The sequence below is a fragment of the Electrophorus electricus genome, chromosome 17 (assembly GCF_013358815.1).
Source record: "Electrophorus electricus isolate fEleEle1 chromosome 17, fEleEle1.pri, whole genome shotgun sequence".
NCBI lineage: Eukaryota > Metazoa > Chordata > Actinopteri > Gymnotiformes > Gymnotidae > Electrophorus > Electrophorus electricus.
The window spans coordinates 6,379,818-6,400,221 of NC_049551.1; the positions used below are offsets into that span (position 1 = coordinate 6,379,818).

A 20,404-nucleotide genomic window follows, 5' to 3' on the forward strand; every position below is an offset into this window, starting at 1 on the left:
AAAAAAAAAAAAAAAAAAAAAAAAAAAAAAAGGGGGGGGGGAAAGGAAAATTTGTGTAACGTCTTTCTCTGATATAAATAGCAATAATTGTTTAGGTACCTACATTCCAGGGTAGGTGGCACGGTTCTATTTTTGGATTTTTTGTTTGTCTGGTTTGACCCCCCCCACCCCACACACACAGAATAGCTAACAAAACAAGTGCTAAAATGTAAGAGGGGGGGGGGGGAAAGGCCACTCCAATCCCAGATGGTTTGGACACATTTCTCAAATCATCTGATCCTGCTACTTTCTCAGATTCAGCAAATGTGGAACTTTAGACTCGAACACAAAAGGTTCAAAGTAATTGACATAAGGGAAATATTCTTTGGGGCAAGATCCTTTTGTTGTTGTTCTACAAATCAAACATTCACAGAGCAAGGAGAAGCTAACTGGCCGCGTTATGTACATTTCAAATCTAACCTCCACAGTTCCAGAGTTCATGAGCTCTCTTCACAATGCCTCTAGATTTCAGTCAATCCGAGTAAGCCACACTTCAGATAGAGAAAACACTCTAGAACCAAAAATTTTTACAGTATTTAAAAGGTGATGCGATGATCTGTTTGGTTGTGCGTGGAGAAAAACCAAAAAGATTTAAACCCTTTTAACACAGTCAATAAATACGACGACAACAAAAAACGAATTCCAGTTGTTATAATTCATCTCCTATATGGTTGTCTGAATTACTGTTCTCCGATGTTCCTAAAAAAGGCATAAAAAAGGAAATTATCCACATTTGTACATCAAACTAAAACCTTTCATAAAAGTAGTAGCATGTTTCCCCTCCCCCCAAAAGCTCCTGTCTTCACAAATTGTTGGGTGAAACTCTTTTAGAAGAAAATAGTTTTTGATCCCAGTATCCCCTCTGCAAACTTCTTATGAAGTCAGATTTCCTACTGTCTAAATAGGTCCAAAAGTCAGTCGTTTTTTTTTTTTTTTTAAATAAATTGGCTTGTTCAGATTTAGTTCAGGTAACAAAAGACCTCAAAACACACAACCTGTTTATCTGTAGTCCTGAAGCTGTGAAGCAATTTAGTGTGCCTGCAATTACCTGCGTCTTCCGTTCCTTCAGTTATTTTAGACTCCGTCTCCTCAACATTCTCTTTTTTATTCTCTTCAGTGGGGGGCTCTTCTGCTGGCTTCACCTCCACACCTGCCTCTGCAACACATCAAAAACGTTAGCAGACTTGACCCGCTTCACATCAAGAACAGAGCATATCCAAAAAGTGCTTCAATGCAGTGAAGTGGTGCCCAAAAATGACCACTCTCGCTCACCTGCCTCATCCTTGGGAAGGACGACCTTCTCCGCGTCTGTGACGTTGCCTTTGCCGTTCTCTGTGCTCGTGGAGTTCTTGTCTTTAGGTTTCGCTTTGGGCTTTGGCTTGGCGAACTTGGCCTTGCTCAGCAGGTAGTTCACCTCCCTGTCCAGGAGCGAGAGCTTGGCCTCGATGTCTTTAGACAGCAGGATGGGTTTCTCGGTAGGGGAGAGCTTCTCCTGCTCAGCGACAGTATTGTTCTTCCAGGTCTGACGTGAGTGACGAGACAAAAACAAACAGGTTTGTGAGGAGTAATGATATGGTGACATTTGGACCACTTAAAATGATAAAAAAAGGTATTAAAAATGACACACCCACCCAAACACCTGCCCTGTTAACTGTACCCAATAGGCTAACATACATTTTACACTCAATTGTAATTCACTCCTGGTCCTACTATTGCACTCTAACGTGAGTGAACATGCTGTACGATTTGGGCCTCGTGCATGAGTGACCGAAGTGTAGCTCTGAACAAATCCATGTGACTCATGCATGAGTTTCAAATAGTCAGATTTCCAGTGTTAGCTGGATGCTTTTTTTACATACAATTATGCTGTAAATGCACTTGTACAATGTTATACAAACCCTTATGAAGACAGAATAAACTATAAAATCACATACCATAGTCTCATTGATGACTCTTTCCAATGTCTTCAGCTCAATTTCAGTAAAAATCTGGTCATCTTCTGGAATCATTTTAGCACTCCTATACAAATAGATACATGAGCAAACAGACACACCCCCCCCCCTTTTTTTTCCCAATACACATACATTATACTCTTGTTCTACATTTTAATATTCAGTAGTGAACTGCTGAAGAGCCATGAGAACGCTTTAGCTTAAAAAAAAAAAAAAAAAAAAAAAAGCTCCATCGTGAGCGCTCGCTTACTTCAGGAAGATGGAGGAGTGGTTGAGCATGCTGTCGAGTGCCGCCAGCCTGTCGGGCCATTTCCTCCTCTCATCCACGCGGAAGAACATGGCCTTACAGAGCTTCCTGAGCTCAGTCAGCTTCTCCTTCAGCTCCTTGGTGCCCGCCGCGTATCCCTCGTCATCCATCCACGCGGACGCCTCACTCAGCTTGTTGGAGATTTCCTCATTCTCGTGGTCGGTCACCACAGCCAAGTAGTCATCCTGGTACAGTTTATCCTGGAGAGAGGGGCCAGAAAGCCCATCTTCATTAGCTTTGTACTGTAAAAGTGGTTATGATCAAAACAGATTGGCGGTTGTTTTCTGGCAATAAATAGTCATAGACCAATAGTCTACACTAAAATTACATAGTCAGTGGTGGTTTTCCATAGAAATTGCATGTTAATTCATGACTAGCCTTATGCTGTGGATGGATTATGTAAGAGTAATTCTGAACATTTTCTCCTTTTGGATACAATATCATTAGCTTGTAGTATCTGCATCACCGCTCCAAAGGTGCTGGCTGAGGAAACAGAAGCACAGCGGGATGTATAATAGGGCCGTACTTGAGTCTCAAAGATAAACGCCTCCAGGCTGTTCAGGGTCTTCTCCCTCTCCTGTTTCTCCAAATCACGGTCAGTCAGATCCTGTAGCCTGAAGGGAAGATACAGGAGACATGAAGCATATTTGGCAAAGCCCTCGATACGCAAGTGCATGTTTGCACACTCTCGTCAATGGCGTGCTCCACCCTTGCAGATAAAATCTATTCACAGAGACCAAACCCAGACATACTTTTTTCGAGAGGCGTCGATGTCTTCCGAGTTGGGATCGAGCACGTCATTAACCTCCTGCTCCACTCCAATATCCACAGAGATTTTACTCTTTTTCTGGCCTTTGGGTTTCGTCTCTGCAGCTTCCTCTGCTTCTTTCGTCACATTCATTTGCCCTTCAGACTTTTCTGACTTCTCTGCATCCTTCTCTGCCTGCTTGATCAAGATTTGGCATTTCATTTGAAAATCATTTCAAGCATTACTAGTTTCAACATAACTGAGTAGAATTCTTCTTTTCTCTGCCAGTCACATCACGTTTATGTCTGCACCCGTAACTTTTTCTATACGCATAATCCAGATCCCAGTGTCACATGCTAGGTGCTAAAAGAAGACATGCTTTTTTTCAGCATTAGTCCCTCCAATATGCCGTGCCTCATATCTGAAGACTGAGAGTTTCACTACCTGGGGCTCCTCTTTATCGGCACCTTCGTCGTCTGTTTTTTTCTCCTCCATCTGAGGCTTGCCTTCGCTCTTCTCTCCCTGGTCCCGGTCATCCGTCTCAGCCTTATCCTGGGCAGTCTCCTCCGGCTTTTCCTCCGTGGCATCCTGGTCTTTGCTTGCCTCAGGAGGCACCTCCTCCTCATCCTGGGACAAAATCCATTTGTTGCACTGGTTCAAGTCTAGTCACATGATGGCAGAGAACTGGAGGGGGCGGAACGTGCACGCATCCTAATGAGCGCAGCCGGATTTACCTGCACCGGTTCAGTCACATTGGGACTGGGCTCGGAGCTCCCACCTCCAAACAGGCTGGAAATTGTGTTTCCCAGTTCTTTAGGGTGAAGGGAAATTTAAAAAAAAAAATTTTTTTTAATAAAAGTGTAATAGAACCACAATAAAATATACAAAATCAAAATAAAGACGTATTAAAGCACCAGACTGTGTTACACTTACTTTGAAGGCTATAAATTATGTAGTAGCTGTGGAGATACAGAACCAGTATGCATTGTACCAAAATACAAGCTTCAACTTACTAGTGAGAGCAGATTCTTCCTCCTTCTCCTCCACCGCAGTCTCAAACACTGACTCCACCTGCAGCATATTTAATGTTTGGCAGGCTGTCTTATGGAGGTATGTAAAAGTGATGGTGAACAAAATCAGGTGTGCAATAAAATTCAGTTTAAAAAGGGAAAACGCTGATTCAACCGACCCTGTCCAGAATGAGCACACCACTCTCGTCCATGTTGAAATGGGCCTTGATGCCTTTGGACTCAGCATCCAAGTGCTTCTTGAAGCTGTCGCCCACTCCAGACAGCCTCACCGTGGTCAGGTTCTGAGACCCGAACATTCTAAAAGAGAGAAGATAAGGATCACCGTAGAGACTGGTTCCTGTAGCTCTAGTTCCCAAAAACACATCTTCCTAATTTTCCAATTTATTATCCAAACTGAAGGACAGACAATATGGACTTGACTTAGTAAAGCAGATTTAAATTCTTCTATCAGATGCTGATGTGGTAGCACAACCAGGAAATGTTAACACAAGGACTTGTGTGTCCTGGCAAATCTGCCTGATGGGATTAAAATGACACTGGGCAGTGGAATTGACAGCTTTTCTCCAGAAATATTCATTTTCCCCACATTCCCAGTTTTTTCATAAGATGATAAACCTGATAACTCTTCTTATGAAGACTTCATATTTCTTTTTAATTTAAAATAACGAATAATTTTGTTGACACTGTATCCATGTTGCAATAGTATTGGTTTGACTGTCCTGTGGTGAACTCACTTTAGGTCCTCCTGGCTCAGGAAACTAAGGTCTCCGTAGTTGACGTAGAAGCTGAAGTCGTCTGTGTAGCGGTTGAAGGTGATGACCTTGCGCTGAGGATATGGCGCCATCCTCTGGAACAGAATGCGCTTATTGTGCTTCATACCCTTCCCACCGTCATCTTCCTCGGTTTCGCGGCTGAACTCCACCTAAACAGAAGCGGAACGCAGCATCAAGAACGCTGCAGACGGGCTAAAAATGTTCCGAAACAAAACCGCTTAAAAAAATAAATAAATAAATAAATTGCTTGCCCATAAACATGTGTCTGCTTTTTGGCATTTAGTTACACAATGCTTGAACCTTACAGGCCAGAGAGATTCTCCCCTCACCTGTATTGGGAAGACCGCTGCGTCTCGGACCAGGAAAGGCTTGACTTTAAACGCTTTACTGAGAGCTGCAGCCTGGTACACGGCGCCCATAGCTGCTGCCTCATCGGCGTTGATGTTCTTCCCCAGCTCCTCTCTGTGGAGAACACCATGGGTCAGAGTACCAGCAGACATGCAACTGTGCACCAGTCTCACAGTGAGGGCAGTGTTGCCCGTCAAGGGAGAACATGAAACCTACTTCCCCACTGCTTTGAGGAGAACTTCCTGAACCCTGGGAACTCGAGTGGCTCCGCCAACCAAAATGACCTGCTCAATCTCATCCTGGAGGACAAAAGATGCCATTTTCACAATTTACACTCAACAAGCAGCAAGCATGTAGAAGAGCTGTGGCAGCAGTGACAAGACACCCTCACCAGAGACATCTCTGAAGCAGCGAGCGCCTGCTGCACCGGTCCTGGCACTCTGTCAAACAGGTCGCCACACAGAGCCTCAAACTCGGCACGGGTCACCTTAGCTTTGAAGTCGATGTCATCCAGCAACCCCTCAATCTAGTACAGAAGATCAGCACAGACATCACATCATTCCAACACTTTAGTCTGAACTTCTCAGAAACTGCAGATCCCAGATTATTCCTAAATATTTGCACCTCAAAGAAAAGACCAATGTATTTTACAAAGATAATCTTATGATAATGGAGAAAATAAAGTTGCATGTCCTAGTTATGATGGTCCTAACAGTAAACTTGTATATGCACTCGAAGAGTGCCCGGGCTGTGCGATAATGACGTCTCCAAGCACAGCTCCTCTGTACCTGAGCCATGTGCTCCGCGTTGGCACTCAGCACAGTCTTGAGTCTCTGCGCCTCCTTCAGCAGCTTGGCCATGGCACGCAGGTTCTCCCTCACATCCTTCTTTGATTTCTTCTGCTCGTTGAAGATCTTGGCCAGGTGGTCCCGGAGCCTCAGCTCCATCTCGAAGCCACCGAGCGTCCTGTCGAACCTGGACACACCGGACAACAGTGGCAGTCAGAAGCGCTGAGGTGAACAGGTGCATGCTTCTGAAGGCGCATATGGGACCTGCTTGTCGTAATGTTGGGCCAGGGTGAGGCACTCACCCGACTCCTTGGACTTGCAGCTGGGGCTGGGTGCCGGCTTCCTTGGTCTTCACTGTCTGGTAGGTGACGATAGTGGCTGTTGTGCTACCTGAGCCCATGTCATAAAACATGATGTTCTAAAGGAGAAGAAATGGCAAGATCGGATATTAGAAAATCAGCTTGCTGATCGTACCCTACTTATTAAATGCCTTTTTATTTCAAAAAGTACCTGTGCAGTTGAGTTGATGTCTTTCCTCCTGAAGACTCCATAATTCAAAGCCACAGCAGTATTGTCATTGATGAGCTGAAGGACCTTCAGACCTGCCATCTGAGCTGCTTGCAAGACTGCCCTACGCTCTGCCTGGTTAAAAAACGCTGGGACGGTGATCACGGCATCTTTAATGACTTGTTCTGTGGGGACAGACGTGTAACAAGGGCATTTCTAAAACAGCAGCTTCAGTGGCTTCCTCTAGAGTTGACAATGTGCAGCAAGAATACCCACAAGATTTTGCAGTCAAAAAAGAAGCTTGATTTGAATAGACAAACCTGCAAAGTCCTGCGCCAACCCACAAGAGTAGTTCAGAACCATGCCCAAGATCTCCTCTGGAGTATACTGAATCGTCCTGAGGGACAGAAAAGCAAAACATCACTAGTTATTGGCATTTTATAGCATGTTGAAGTATTACTCAGTGCCATTAGTATCTGCTAAGGATGCAAAATATATTGCTAGTTAGTTTATTAATTGTTTACAATATAAGCCTTTACAATAAAATAAATGACTAGATTCATAAAAAGAAATAATCGTATCATGGGCTGTGAGCTTCTGTCGACATCTCTACATTGACTGTTCTGTGATTGTTTGACTGAAGCGCCAAATACACATGATCCAACACAGGAGTATACATGCAGCAATATACATACAAAAATCTACCGCTAATAAACATCTCAAAACTGCTTTTTTTCCTGAGGATAAAAGTCAAAGACATCAGGTTATAGGTAAACCCATTTGTATGAAATGGCTAAAAAGCATCCCATACATGAGCAGAGGCTAGAATACTCACTCAGAGTATTTGAAAAGCACAGTTCCTCTCTTTTCATCTCTCTCCATCAGGTGTTCAGGGAAGTGTTTCTGATACTGCACAACCTGTGGGTTATCAGCGGTCTTGCCCAGAAGGTTCTGGAGATACCGGTACACCACTTTGGGATTCTTAACAGACTGCAGAGAACAAAAAAGGGGGGCAGGGTCTTTGCATTTTAAGTGACATTAAGAAATTTCTGGGATACTCAAGAATTGAACTTAAAACTATACAAAAGAACAATCAATCAATCAATCAATAAGTGTGTGTGTGTGTGTGTGTGTGTGTGGTGGTGGTAGTAAATAACTAACCACTCCCAGAGCACCATCCCCAAAAAGCCTTTCATTTTCTTTTAAGCACACAGCCACTGGCGTTTTCCTTCTGGACTCTCTAAAGAGATAACAGGGAGAAAACACTGGATGAATCTAGATCAATAATTAGACAGAGCTGTTGAATAAATAAATAAAGCTACATCAGCTAGCTTCAAAGCACCATTACATACTTGTTAAGAGCAATTTCCATTGGCACCCCAGGTTTTACTATAGCTATTTTCATCCATTCACTCCCCAGGTCTACAGACATCACAGCAACTGAAGCTATTAAACAGAAAAAGATGGCACTTGATGACAGACACTTGGACACCTACAATAGAGAAACTATGCAAATCATTCAATCTTAAGATTAGAAGCAGATTTCAAAATAAGACGAACGTGAGTTTCTAAAATTATTCCCGAACTGTACGATGAGTGATGGTTTATATTGCATGAATGGTACAATGTAATTGTAAGTGTCCTTTGCCAATATAATTTCCTAAACAACAGATTTCAGAACTACATTTAAATGTTTGTATATCTTCACAACTAAAGTAAGTTTTCCACCCTCAACCATGCTACTGGCACAAGAAAAAGTGTAATGTGTGCTTCACCTGCTGGAGAAGGTAGCAGTGCTAAAGCAAGGCAGAACAGCACACCTAGTGACAGTGCCTCCCTCATTGTAACCTGCCAAAAAAAAGCATATGTGCATGCATTTGTTATCAACACCTCATTTTCCTTGGAGTGTGTGTGTTCCACTCAAAAAACGGAAGGGTATACATGACTGACTGGACTCTAAAATACCATATGTTGAGCTGCATGCTACAGCATGCTACAGGAGCACACATGAAAGGCAATTCAAAAGGTGCTCTCACACTTAGGTAAAGTTAGCATCCTCCACCAAACCCCCTAAACAAGTGCAACATTAGAACTGTAAGCTCAGCAGAAAGCGAGGTCAGCTCTTTGAACGAGTTGTTATTTAGGCTACATCCTATTGGCCTGACCCTTCCCACAGACGTGGAACAAAGTCTCAAAGCAGTTTTTTAATGGCCAGTACGTAGATGCAGCCATGGAACACAAAAGTGCTGCCTTAACACCTTATATATATAATTATATAAGCAAAATATACAAATTGCATCTTATCGTTCACGTCTGGACTTAATCGGCATTTTAACCGACTTAATGAACAGTAGATCTACACGTAGCCAAACAGTAAAGTGTGGAAACTTCTAGTCTCATTGCCTTTGTCTGATAGCGGCGTAGACTATGCTGAGGTAGCTTGATCCTGATGGCTGGGGGGTCATACCGCCCCGAAACAGCCCCAAATAATGTGTTTAAAATGCCTCATGAGAGTACCTGTCATTTCTTTCCAAAGTTAAATAGTAACATGATTTACAAGAGCTGACGTAACTTAAACTGAATCGATTAACGTTGAGGCAACCCAGCTGGCCGGAAGATTTCACACAGTCCGAAAAAGCACAAACCAGATAGCCAGTATGTAGCTAACGAGCTAACTGGCTACATCCTGTAACTCTCGTCGCATCCTGAACCAAACACAGCAGCACACCAAAGTTAACGCGAACGTAAATCAACTTATACGACCGGAACTAAACATGAAACGACACGAAACTTACCTTCAGCCGGAGAAGTTTTATATAACAGCTACTGGCTATGAAGCTAAGCCGCCGGTGCAGGTTACCGCTGACGAACAGGTGAACAACAACCACAGAGACCCACTCTGCACTTCTCGGATCGGGAAAATGTATCTCAGTGAATGTCAGACTGCTAACTGCTGAGCTAAAGCCATGAGTCGTTATGATCACAGTGCAGCAGCGGCGTGGTATCACTCTCGAAGTCACCGGCTCTCTCTGGCCGTCGGGCCCCTAACGCGGCGTGATCTTATTGGATCCGCGGGACTCGCTGTTCCGCGAGTTCAGCGTTGACCTGGCGAGCCGCCGGCCCCGCCCCTTTTGGGGCTGAAGCACGCAGTCTGATTGGTCCACGTTCCAACTATAATTGAAGTGGCCAGGCTTGTGCACACACACGCTTGTTTCATTGGTCCACGTTAATTTAATGGGCGTAGATGTTATGACGTAAAATGTCTGACTAAACATTTACGCGACTGCTTGTAGTTTTAAATACTGCTTGGCTGTAGTTTAACATTTTACCCACCATGTGCCGTCAAAACATTTTTGCAGTGAGCAGTATCATTCATGTGTTTAAGAATTATTGATTTCGTTTTTAATGATTTAAATAACCAATTTCTTCTTATTTATACCATGTATTTCATACCATACTTGTTTATTTTTACTATACTCTGAGGGGTATTATTAATTTTATAAGCAGACTAATAAAAAGCTTCTCTGAAAATATCAGTGCTGGATAATATAAATTAGTGAAATAAGACATAAGTGAATAAGCCCAACAGAGATCACCTGACTATGATATGAGTCACATGATTTTGTTGAACAGGAATTTATAAGAAAATGGCTGCGTTCTTGCAGTGGAGACGATTTGTCTTTTTTGATAGAGAAACGGTGAAAGATCCGATTGAGAATGGGAAAAACTTCATTTTGCCGAATGGCATATCGGCTTGTGATTCGGGGCGGGGACATATTGTTCTCGGGGATATCCTTGCAACCTAGGTTTGTTGTTGAGATACTAAAAGCCTCTAGCAAAAGCTAGGCTTAGCTAGGGTTAACTACCTACAGTTTATTAAGCATTTGCCACCAAGTGTCAAATTTAGTTTAATGTGGTAAACTTGCTTTTTGACCTAATTGTTTCCATATTAAATTGTTATAATATTAGGTTTGTGGGGTTAGCAAAGAACATTTTAGTTAGTAGTTAGCCTAACAGTATGGTGTGCTTAGATTTTCTAAGCAACACCAGATATAGTGAAAGGGTTCGTTTGAGAATGTGTGCTTTTCTTAACCCAGCTTGCTTACATATGGAAGGTCAGATCTGGTTTTTAACGCGCTCGCTCCAGCTGAGCTCCTTCCAAGCCTACAAGCTGCGCGTGACGCACCTGTTCCAACTAAAGCAGCACAGCATTCTGGTTTCTGTAGGCCAGGACGAGCATGGCATCAATCCACTGGTAAGGGCTGCGCTAATGAACATTTCACTTTTGCTGCTGGAGATGGGGAATTCTGGCAATACTGCTAATAATATAATATTTCAATTGTTATCAATCTGAGAAATGTTTTGTGTTACGGATGCCATTTTAACGTGCGTGCGTGCGCGCGCGTGTGTGTGTGTGTGTGTGTGTGTGTTTATATGAACACGACCAGGTCAAGGTATGGAACACTGATAAAAGAGACAGTGGAAGTCCCCTGTGCACACGGATATTCCCAGCAATTCCTGGGAACAAGCCCACAGAAGTATCCTGTCTTAGTGTACATGAGAACCTGAACTTCATGGCTATAGGTGTGCTCTCTCTCTCTCTTTCTCTCTCTCTCTCTCTCTCTCCCCCTCTCTCTCTCTCTGTCCGTCCTTCACTGTGTAAGCAACTTAAATGCCAAGTATATGAGGTGGTGTTATTATATAATTTTATTGACATAGTATTGAAATATATAGAACCAAATAATCAAAACAAGTCAGTTTAACTTGTTCATAATGGTGTTATTTCAGGCTTCACAGATGGCAGTGTAGTTTTGACGAAAGGTGACATTACCAGAGACAGACACAGTAAAACACTAACCCTTCATGAGGGAAATTCTCCTGTCACTGGCCTGGCTTTCCGCCAGGCAGGTAAAGTCACCCACCTGTTTGTTGTCAACCTAGAGAAAGTGCAGGTATGTTTTAATTGAGCACCAACACTCATCTTTATTCCCATAAATCTCTTCGTACAATGATAATTAAATTGTATAGCAAGAGTGTGTAATAATCAGTGCACCATTCTTGGTCTGTTGTCTTGCCTAGTGTTACACCTTGTCCGTGAAGGAGTATCCTCGTTTGGAGCTAGACACACATGGCTGTGCTTTACGATGTTCCGCCCTCACGGACCCGTCTCAGGACTCTCAGTTCATTGTGGCAGGAAATGAGTGTGTGTATCTGTACCAGCCTGACGAAAGGGGCCCCTGCTTCGCCTTTGATGGACATAAGATCTTGGTGCACTGGCACCGGGGTTACTTGCTGCTCCTCACTCAAGACAGCAAGTCACCCAACAAGTAGGGGTCACTCATATAACACTTATATAACTGCTTAGTTAAGATCTAGAATCAACATAGTACTTACTATTCCTGTTAGATTAGTTCTGCTGCTGAAAGGTAAAAATCACTGTTTGCATATGTAGACATATGTTTAAGCTGTAGAGTTCATCATGTTACCTTTTTTTTCTGTTTTTTTTTTTTTTTTTTTTGGAATTCTAATGTTTTTGAAATTAATAATTTTAATGTAATATTAGAACTTTTCTAAATACTAGAAACATTTATTTATGCTGTCCTTGTATTCTCTCTGTGGCACAGACCTGGCTTTGGGAGTAAGGAGACTTCCCCAACAGAGAAGCATGTCTTGACGATTTATGATCTGGACAATAAGTTCATCGCTTACAGTGCTGCATTTGATGACATCATAGACGTCCTGGCAGAATGGGGCTCCTTTTACATCCTGACAAGAGATGGGAAGATGTTTGTGCTACAAGAAAAGGACACGCAGACTAAATTAGAGGTTCTTTGCAGTTAGTCAGTAAATAGCACTTCAGTTTGTTTGTTTTTAACGGCTCCCATAATTTTAGTTAAACACTGTTTTGAGAACTGTTATGAAGAGTGTAACAAAACGATAATGTTATGCTTCACTAGCAACACTACTGATGATTAAAATAATGAAAAAACTATTCATTCTTGTAGATGCTATTTAAGAAGAACCTGTTTGTAATGGCGATTAACCTTGCAAAGAGCCAGCATCTGGACAAAGATGGTCTGTCTGAGATATTTAGGCAATATGGAGACCATCTTTACGTTAAAGGGGACCACGATGGTGCCATTCAGCAGTATATTCGGTAAGAACTCTACTCCTCTGGGGCTGCAGTAATCCATAGTAAGAACTCTACTCCTCAGGGGCTGCAGTAGTCTGTTGTAATTAGTAGTCTGTTGCAATGCTACGACCAGTGGTGTAGGTTTCATTTCACCTTTGGAGGCTAGGGACACTGTTCACACCACCCAACCTAACACATGATATGAGTAGTGTGAAAAGAAATTATTGGGGGACACAGGCCTCCCACAAAAACAGTGCATATAGCTACGACTCATTCACATGATTGTATCTTGTCTGTAGTTACTTGAGCATTTTGGTGATTAGACTGTTAATATTAACAAACACAACTGCAATAAAAGAGTAGTATTTACAAGCTGGTCTGTTGTCTCATGTAGGACTATTGGGAAACTTGAACCCTCATACGTCATCCGGAAGTTCTTGGACGCTCAGAGAATACACAACCTCACTGCATACCTCCAGGCTCTCCACAGGCAGTCCCTGGCCAACGCAGATCACACCACACTTCTGCTCAACTGCTACACCAAGCTGAAGGACAGCTCCAAGCTGGAGGAATTCATTAAGGTCTATATATAGTTATACTTTAAGGAGAGCATACAAATATGACCTAAGATGTCCTCTCACCTAGTGAAAACACAGCCACTTGCAGCTTCCTGGAATCCCAGCCTTGGATTCCTGTGGCAAAAACTTGGCATTCTGTTGTTAAAAGTATAGATTAGACATCTAGCTATGGCTTAGTTCAGTGGTTTGTTGTAATATAAATCTGGGCAATATAGCTAATTTTAAATTATTAATATCAAGATTGAGAGAGCCAACTGGAAAAGAGTATCAAAGTGCAAGCATCGTTTTGCCTGCATAGTTGTCTAATCAAGAATAAATGTTTTTGAACATGTAGCTGATCGCCATCTCTGTTCCTCTGTGGTCTCTAGAGCAGTGAAAGTGAGGTGCATTTTGATGTGGAGATAGCCATAAAGGTGCTGCGGCAGGCTGGTTACCACAGCCATGCTGTCTTCCTTGCAGAGAAGCATGCGCACCATGAGTGGTACCTGAAGATCCAGCTGGAGGACTTAAAAGTGAGGTCATTTCTCCCAGAGCTCCTGCTAATTTTACAGCTATGGGGGCAAGTCTTTATGGAATGCTGTGACATCAGACCCATTGATGCTCTATCGCTGGGAGCATAATGCAGAATCCTTTATAATCTAATAATAAAACATTTCATAATATTTGCCTTTATAAATACTCTGAAGGTATTAAAAATATATTTAATTAGAAAACAAATGATTGATTATACTATTTGAAAATGTATTAATGTAATAATCTAAAATAATGTAATATTTGAACATTGCTAAATACTAGGATATTTGAAGTGATGAGACGTCAAAACACATGGTATAATATGTTCTTCCTTTCATTGCTGTGCTCAGAATTACCAGGAGGCTCTGCGCTACATCGGACGGCTGCCGTTCGAGCAGGCCGAAACCAATATGAAGCACTATGGGAAAACTCTCATGCACCATGTTCCTGAGAGCACCACCGTGCTCCTGAAGAAGCTCTGCACGGACTACCAGCCCAGCCAGGACTTGGCCGACCACGACAGTCTGGACCGGTTGGCTGTGAATAAGGTGGGGAACCTAAACAAATTTAAACTCAAGTTTAAATCTTCCATTGGTAAAGACCTGGACATTTGCAGCAGTAGTTTCATGCGGTATTCCACCTATTAAAGAGAGTGTTGTTCCTTGTTCTGTCGAAGGAGCATATGATCTATGCTCTTCAGGAAACCTGTGGCTCCAAGCAGTGTTTAGGATTTGCACAGTTATGATGTCAAAGAAAATGGAGTTCCTCACGCTCCACTTTATCACTGTTTCTCAGGCCAATTCAGAAGAGTTTATTCCAATCTTTGCCAATAATCCACGGGAGCTCCATGCTTTCCTGGAACATATGATCAAGGTAGAGCCGTTTTCACCACAAGGTGTATATGATACGCTGCTGGAGCTGCGTCTGCAAGACTGGGCCCACGAACAGGATCCTGAGGTAAACAGTGCCAAGTGCACACGTCGTATGTTTTCCTCCACACTGCAGACACTATTAACTGACAAATTTAAGTAATTTATTAAAGTAATTGTAAAATACAAGTATTACATATGTTATTTTACATTAAAGCACTGTTTTGTAAAGAAATGTCAAAACCTTTAAAACATTTTTTTTTATTCTTTTGTACAGAAGAAGGAGGTCCTGCAGAGGGCAGCATTGTCACTTTTAAGGAGTGACAACACCGTGTTTGATAAGGCCCTTGTGCTCTGCCAAATGCACAGCTTTAAAGAGGGGGTGCTGTACCTTTATGAGAAGGGCAAGCTGTGAGTACCTTCAGAACCATCCAGTGTATTTCATGTTTCACGTTGGAGCAAATACTGATGGCTGTCAGTTTCTCACCAGGCTTGATCTATTAGCAAATACTTGTCAGAGGTCATAAACGAGTCTTTCATGGGTTTTCTTATTTAGTGGCCCATGGTTCACCATTCAGATTACAAACCATGCTCTGGCCCAAAATATATGTCGTCTTATACACCGACTGAATGATTGATTATGCATTGATTATGCAAATGACTGACTCTGAGCAGGCTTAGCAGTGTCAGTGCTAAGCTTACTCTGTGGAGTAGGAGAGAACTTTTTTTTTTTTTCTTCATGTTTGTGCAGGTACCAGCAGATCATGCACTACCACATGCAGAATGAGGAATACTCAAAGGTGGTGGAGGCATGCAAGCACTATGGCAATCAGGAGGTTTGCTTGTGGGAACAAGCACTGGGCTACTTTGCACGAAAAGAGGAGGACTGCAAAGCCTACATCAGCGAGGTCCTGCAACACATTGACCTGAATAACCTCATGCCCCCTCTTCTGGGTAAGTTGAAATGGTTTGCATGTTATAAGGGGGTGCATTTTTGTATCTCTTCTTGCTCTTTGATTTATGGCTTTCACGCATTGCTGACTGTTTTCACATATCTAAATGTTACCATTGGTGTCAGTGTTCTGCAACACTTGCACCAAAGTTCCATATTTAAACTTTTTTTTTTAACTTGTAAGATTTTTAGACTGTACAAAAATGTTTTTCTTAAGTGTGTTTCCTTCCTTAATACTGTATACAGTAGACATCATTTTTGTAATGCCTTAGGCCACCCAATAAAAGTACATTTATTGGGTCTTTATTTGCATATAAAACATTATGATAAACACTAAAACCTTACTGATTTAAATTATAGCAAATCATTTAAGCAAAAATGAACAAGTTTTCCAAAAAGATATTGATTTTATTGTGTGAGATGTCTGGAAGAACACCTGTCTTTGAGACTTTCAGAAGTATATCAACTCTAGACACATTGAAACACCAAAAAATGGAAATCTTACAACATAGTTTCAATTATGTGGAATCACTCTGAAAGACCAAAAAAAACCAATAAGCAATATTTTTATGATTTATCACCCTGTACTGGTCTTCTACATGACTAATGACACTGGAGTTTGATATACCTGTATATCAGGCATAGATTATTTGGCTTTTATTCTTATAGTGGTGCAGACACTGGCCCATAACTCAACGGCAACACTGTCAGTGATAAAAGACTACTTGATCAACAAGCTGCAGAGAGAGAGTCAGCAAATTGAGGAGGACGAACGCAAGATCCGTCAGTACCGTGAGGAGACTGCAAACCTGCGCTCCGAGATCCAGGAACTTCGTACCAGGTAATGTCCCTTTATAGACATGGGGAGAGTGCAGTCAAAGATCCATCGTAACCTGGAAAATGTCAACTATCTGGTGAGGTTTGTGTATGTTGATGATGAGAAGAATAATAATAAGTATCATTTTACCCCCCCCTCCCCCCTGCAGTGCGAAGATTTTCCAGAAGACCAAGTGCACAATGTGCAACAGCCCTCTGGAGTTGCCCTCTGTGCATTTCCTGTGCGGCCATTCCTTCCACCAGCACTGCTTCGAGAGCTACGCTGAGAGTGAAGCCGAGTGCCCCACCTGCACGCCAGAGAACAGGAAGGTGATGGACATGCTACGTGCCCAGGACCAGAAACGAGACCTGCACGATCACTTCAACAGACAGGTGCAGCAAACCAAGACCTCGCGGTTATCCGTCACAAGCCATGCTTCTTGGAGCATTTTCATAACCTTGACTGTTAGTGCTGCAGTGATTGATTAATCTCTCTCTTCCCTCTTTTGCAGCTGAGGGGCTCCAACGACGGCTTCTCGGTGGTGGCGGATTACTTTGGCCGGGGCGTGTTTAATAAGCTTACTCTGATAACAGATCCCCCTGGGGCTAAGGCGGGACCTGGGAGTTTGGAAGCTGATCTACAGAGAGACCTGCTCATACACACCAAGAGAAATGTGTGAACATCAGGCCCTTATTCATACCGATCCTCTCAAAGTAGAATCCGAGTCACATGCAGTTTTTCCTCATTCATGTCCTAATAATAAAAAAAATTCATTAAATTTTATTGTAAGGGAGTGTTGATACTACATCTGATTATGGGAATCTTGTCCGGTTTTGTATCAGTATAAGTCAGTAGATGGGTCCTACAGGCATAGAGTGAATATTAGGTTTACCCTTTTTTACAAAATGTAGCATATTAAAATTGTGCATCATTATTAATGAGCACATCTAGCACAACCTTGCTCACCGCTCCTCTCCAACATCTCACTTGGCATAAAATCAGTCCTCTGAGATGATGGTGTTTCCAAACCATGGCCCATCTCTACCCAGAGAATTATGCACATGAAGTCTTGGAGAAAGCATATTTAACTACAATGCCAACCTGGCGTAGACTGCTTTTTATGTCTGTAAATGGGTTGTGAATATAACATCTAAAACTGTGACTATGGTATGCTTTTCTTTCGCAGTTTGTAACTAAAATTATATGCTCAATGTTTAATCAGGAATGATGTTAACTCTCCCAAAATCTTCACCTTGAAGTAATAGGCTATAAAATATCAGCATAGCTGTTGTGCATGTTGTTTAATCCATCGTTGTGATGTGCACAGTAGCTCCTATATTAACTCTGTTACAATAATATAATAAAGATCTGCAACACAGTTAATGGCTATGGTTTTCAACACAGAAAACTAGGCCTCAGTGATCAGAAATGCTGATGCTGAGTCCATGTTGATGGATCAGGGGTTAAGGTCTAATGGAAGACTATCGGTTCTAACATCCGTGATAAAGGTGGGGCAAATGTATCCTGGGTAGAAGGACTGTTCGTTCCCAGACATTTTGGAGTACGTTCCAATTCCAGATACATTCCAATTCAGGTATTCACCACAACCCATAGAGTTGGACCGTAAGATGAAACCATTTATCCCTGACCTCGTCCCGGCTGTAGGGGACAAGTGAGTGCAATCTGCTATATATTTGGAGTATATTTGTTAGAGTGTTAGAGAACACACAGTGTTATAGATTATTGCTTCCCTTAGAAGCTGTATATATATTTTTTGTGATATTTTGAAGAATATGTGTGACTATATAGTAAGTGCAGAATCACTGGTACAGTCATACATAAAATGTTCAAACAATCCTACTGAATGTTTGCAAATGCATGTGCAGAGTCACACCTTTCTAGAATTAAAGCAAACCAGCAGACATTGGACAGCTGGTTTTACAGCTTGTGGCGTACTGTAAAAGTCTCGGTTGTGACGACCAGGTTCCTCGGCCTGACGGGAAGTCAGATGGCCTGGGACTGCTGGTGCTGGATGAGCCCTGTGCTAAGCAGTCGGACCCCACTGTCCTCTCCTTGTGGCTCTCAGAGAACAGCAAGCAACACATCACTGTAAATATACTTCCCACCTCATGCACACAATCATATTCTTGTTTCTACATTCATATTTATGGTTTGGACATGTGCGTGTGTGTGTGTGTGTGCGTGTGTACATTTACTGGCCACTTTATTACTTTATTAGGTACAACTTGCTAGTACCAGGTTTTGCTTTCAAAACTGCCTTAATTCTTCATGAAATAGATTCAACAAGGTGCTGGAAACATTCCTCAGCATCAGAGGTCCGTATTGTCATTATTGCATCACGCTGTAGATTTGTTGGCTACATTACACCAATATCCCATTCTACCACATCCTAACGATGCTTTGTTGGATTGAGATCTGGTGACTGTGTAGGCCATTAGAATAAAGTGAACTCCACACCAATATACCACCACCACAAGCCTGAACCTTTGATGCAAAGCAAGATGAAGCCATGCTTTCATGTTGTTTATGCCAAATTCTGACCCTACCATCTGAATATCACAGCAGAAATCAAGACTCATCAGATCAGGTGGCGTTTTTCCAATCTTCTGTTGTCCAGTTTTGATAATCCTGTGTAGTTGTAGCCTCAGTTGCCTGTTCTTAGCTGACAGAAATGGCACCTGCTGTGGTCTTCTGCTACTGTAGCCCATCTGCTTTAAGGTTCAACGTGTTCTGAGCTCAGAGATGCTCTTCTGCATACCTCAGTTGTAATGAGACGTTATTTGGGTTACTGCCTTTCTAACAGCAAAAACAAGTGTGGCCATTCTCTTCTGACATCCACAAGGCATTTTCACTCAGAGAACTGCCACTCACTGGATATTTTTTTGTTTTCTGCCCATTCTCTGTAGAAATGGTTGTGGTGTGAAAATCCCAGCAGATCAGCAGTTTTTGAAATACTCAGACCAGCCCGTCTAGCACGAACAACCAAGCCATGTTCAAAGTCTCTTAAATCACCATTCTGTCCCATTGTAATGCTCAGTTTGAACTACAGCAGGTCATCTTGACCACGACTTCATGCCTAAATGCATTGAGTTGCTGCCATATTACTGGCATATTAGATATTTGCGTTAAAGAGTTTTTGAACAGGTGTACCTAATAAAGTGGCCCGTGTGTCTGTCTAACCTGATCTTTGAACTTTAACCTTGAGTATAAAGCAAACAGACAGGGAAAGCCTGCAGTGCAGAAAGATGCCAAACCCACTGATGATACAAAGGACACAGACAGGTTGTGTGGAAAAGTCTCACGAAAGCTTTAATTTACATTAGTGGAAATGGAGGCTTAGGGGAGTGCCTTCATATAATGCCTAAAGCAAAGTTTTACTGTGAGTCTTCAAAGCAATCAGGAATACATACGTCAACATGGTGCAAATGACACGTTTTTTTGTTTTTTTTCCTTTTGAAAATAAAAATAAAAAATTATTCATTTAAGAACAGACATCAGTGAAGACCTGTTTCTAAGACCTTATATGGTAGGAAAGTTGTATTGTGTGTGCATGCCTGCATATACGTGCGTGTGCGTCCGGCAGCTGTGGGTTGGCTCAGTGCACTTACGTGGCACACACAAGCCAAACTTGTTTGGAAATTTAGAGTTGAGGTCATCGCTGATCCTGTCCTTCACCAGAGAGAAAGAGCAGGGAGAGGCGAGAGAGAGAGAGAGAGAGAGAGAGAGAGAGAGCGAGAGAGAGAGAGAGAGAAAAGGAGAACAATAGCCACAGTAGCCAAATTAGAGGGAGGCTGTAGAACAGAATACACCCTGGCATCCCTGGAGCTCCCTAGACACTGCCAGACCTTCCACCCTACCGAGTGTGTGTGTGTGTTTTCACCTGTGTGCCTCAACGTGTGCGCACGTGCAGGTGGGTGCGCGGCTACTTACGCTCCGAGTCGCTGCCGTCTTGCTCTTCCAGTTCCTGCGCTGGGTGGTGGTGTGGTGGTGTGGGCAGCAGGGGCAGATAGGGTGGTGGTGTGGGCAGC

General features: G+C 42.5%; 2 protein-coding genes across 6 annotated transcripts; one reads left to right on the top strand and one right to left on the bottom strand.

The window, feature by feature from the left end:
- Positions 1-222: 222 nt before the first annotated feature.
- hyou1 (hypoxia up-regulated 1) lies at positions 223-9,544 on the bottom strand. Of its 4 annotated transcripts, none has more exons than XM_035535960.1 (24): positions 9,289-9,544; positions 8,269-8,341; positions 7,846-7,939; positions 7,655-7,733; positions 7,329-7,483; positions 6,814-6,890; positions 6,497-6,678; positions 6,289-6,404; positions 5,987-6,173; positions 5,590-5,724; positions 5,415-5,497; positions 5,180-5,312; positions 4,812-4,999; positions 4,236-4,374; positions 4,060-4,117; positions 3,781-3,857; positions 3,491-3,673; positions 3,051-3,241; positions 2,825-2,912; positions 2,242-2,498; positions 1,974-2,058; positions 1,312-1,561; positions 1,088-1,189; positions 223-738 (listed from the first exon to the last, which is right to left on the bottom strand). In XM_035535960.1, the coding sequence occupies exons 2-24, from the start codon at positions 8,333-8,335 to the stop codon at positions 689-691; spliced, it is 2,976 nt and encodes a 991-aa protein (XP_035391853.1). In that variant the 5' UTR covers positions 8,336-8,341; positions 9,289-9,544; the 3' UTR covers positions 223-688. The 4 variants fall into 4 exon arrangements, with proteins under 4 accessions (XP_035391853.1, XP_035391850.1, XP_035391852.1 ...); XM_035535957.1 differs by having other exon boundaries at positions 1,088-1,195; XM_035535959.1 differs by having other exon boundaries at positions 3,051-3,244.
- Positions 9,545-10,129: 585 nt separating this feature from the next.
- Positions 10,130-17,733, top strand: vps11 (VPS11 core subunit of CORVET and HOPS complexes). Of its 2 annotated transcripts, none has more exons than XM_035535893.1 (16): positions 10,130-10,282; positions 10,600-10,748; positions 10,942-11,077; positions 11,282-11,445; positions 11,573-11,820; positions 12,118-12,319; positions 12,499-12,650; positions 13,021-13,207; positions 13,573-13,716; positions 14,068-14,265; positions 14,513-14,674; positions 14,864-14,997; positions 15,338-15,540; positions 16,208-16,379; positions 16,525-16,747; positions 16,867-17,733. In XM_035535893.1, the coding sequence occupies exons 1-16, from the start codon at positions 10,141-10,143 to the stop codon at positions 17,032-17,034; spliced, it is 2,784 nt and encodes a 927-aa protein (XP_035391786.1). In that variant the 5' UTR covers positions 10,130-10,140; the 3' UTR covers positions 17,035-17,733. The 2 variants fall into 2 exon arrangements, with proteins under 2 accessions (XP_035391786.1, XP_035391787.1); XM_035535894.1 differs by having other exon boundaries at positions 10,268-10,299; positions 10,591-10,748.
- The last annotated feature ends 2,671 nt before the right edge of the window (positions 17,734-20,404 follow it).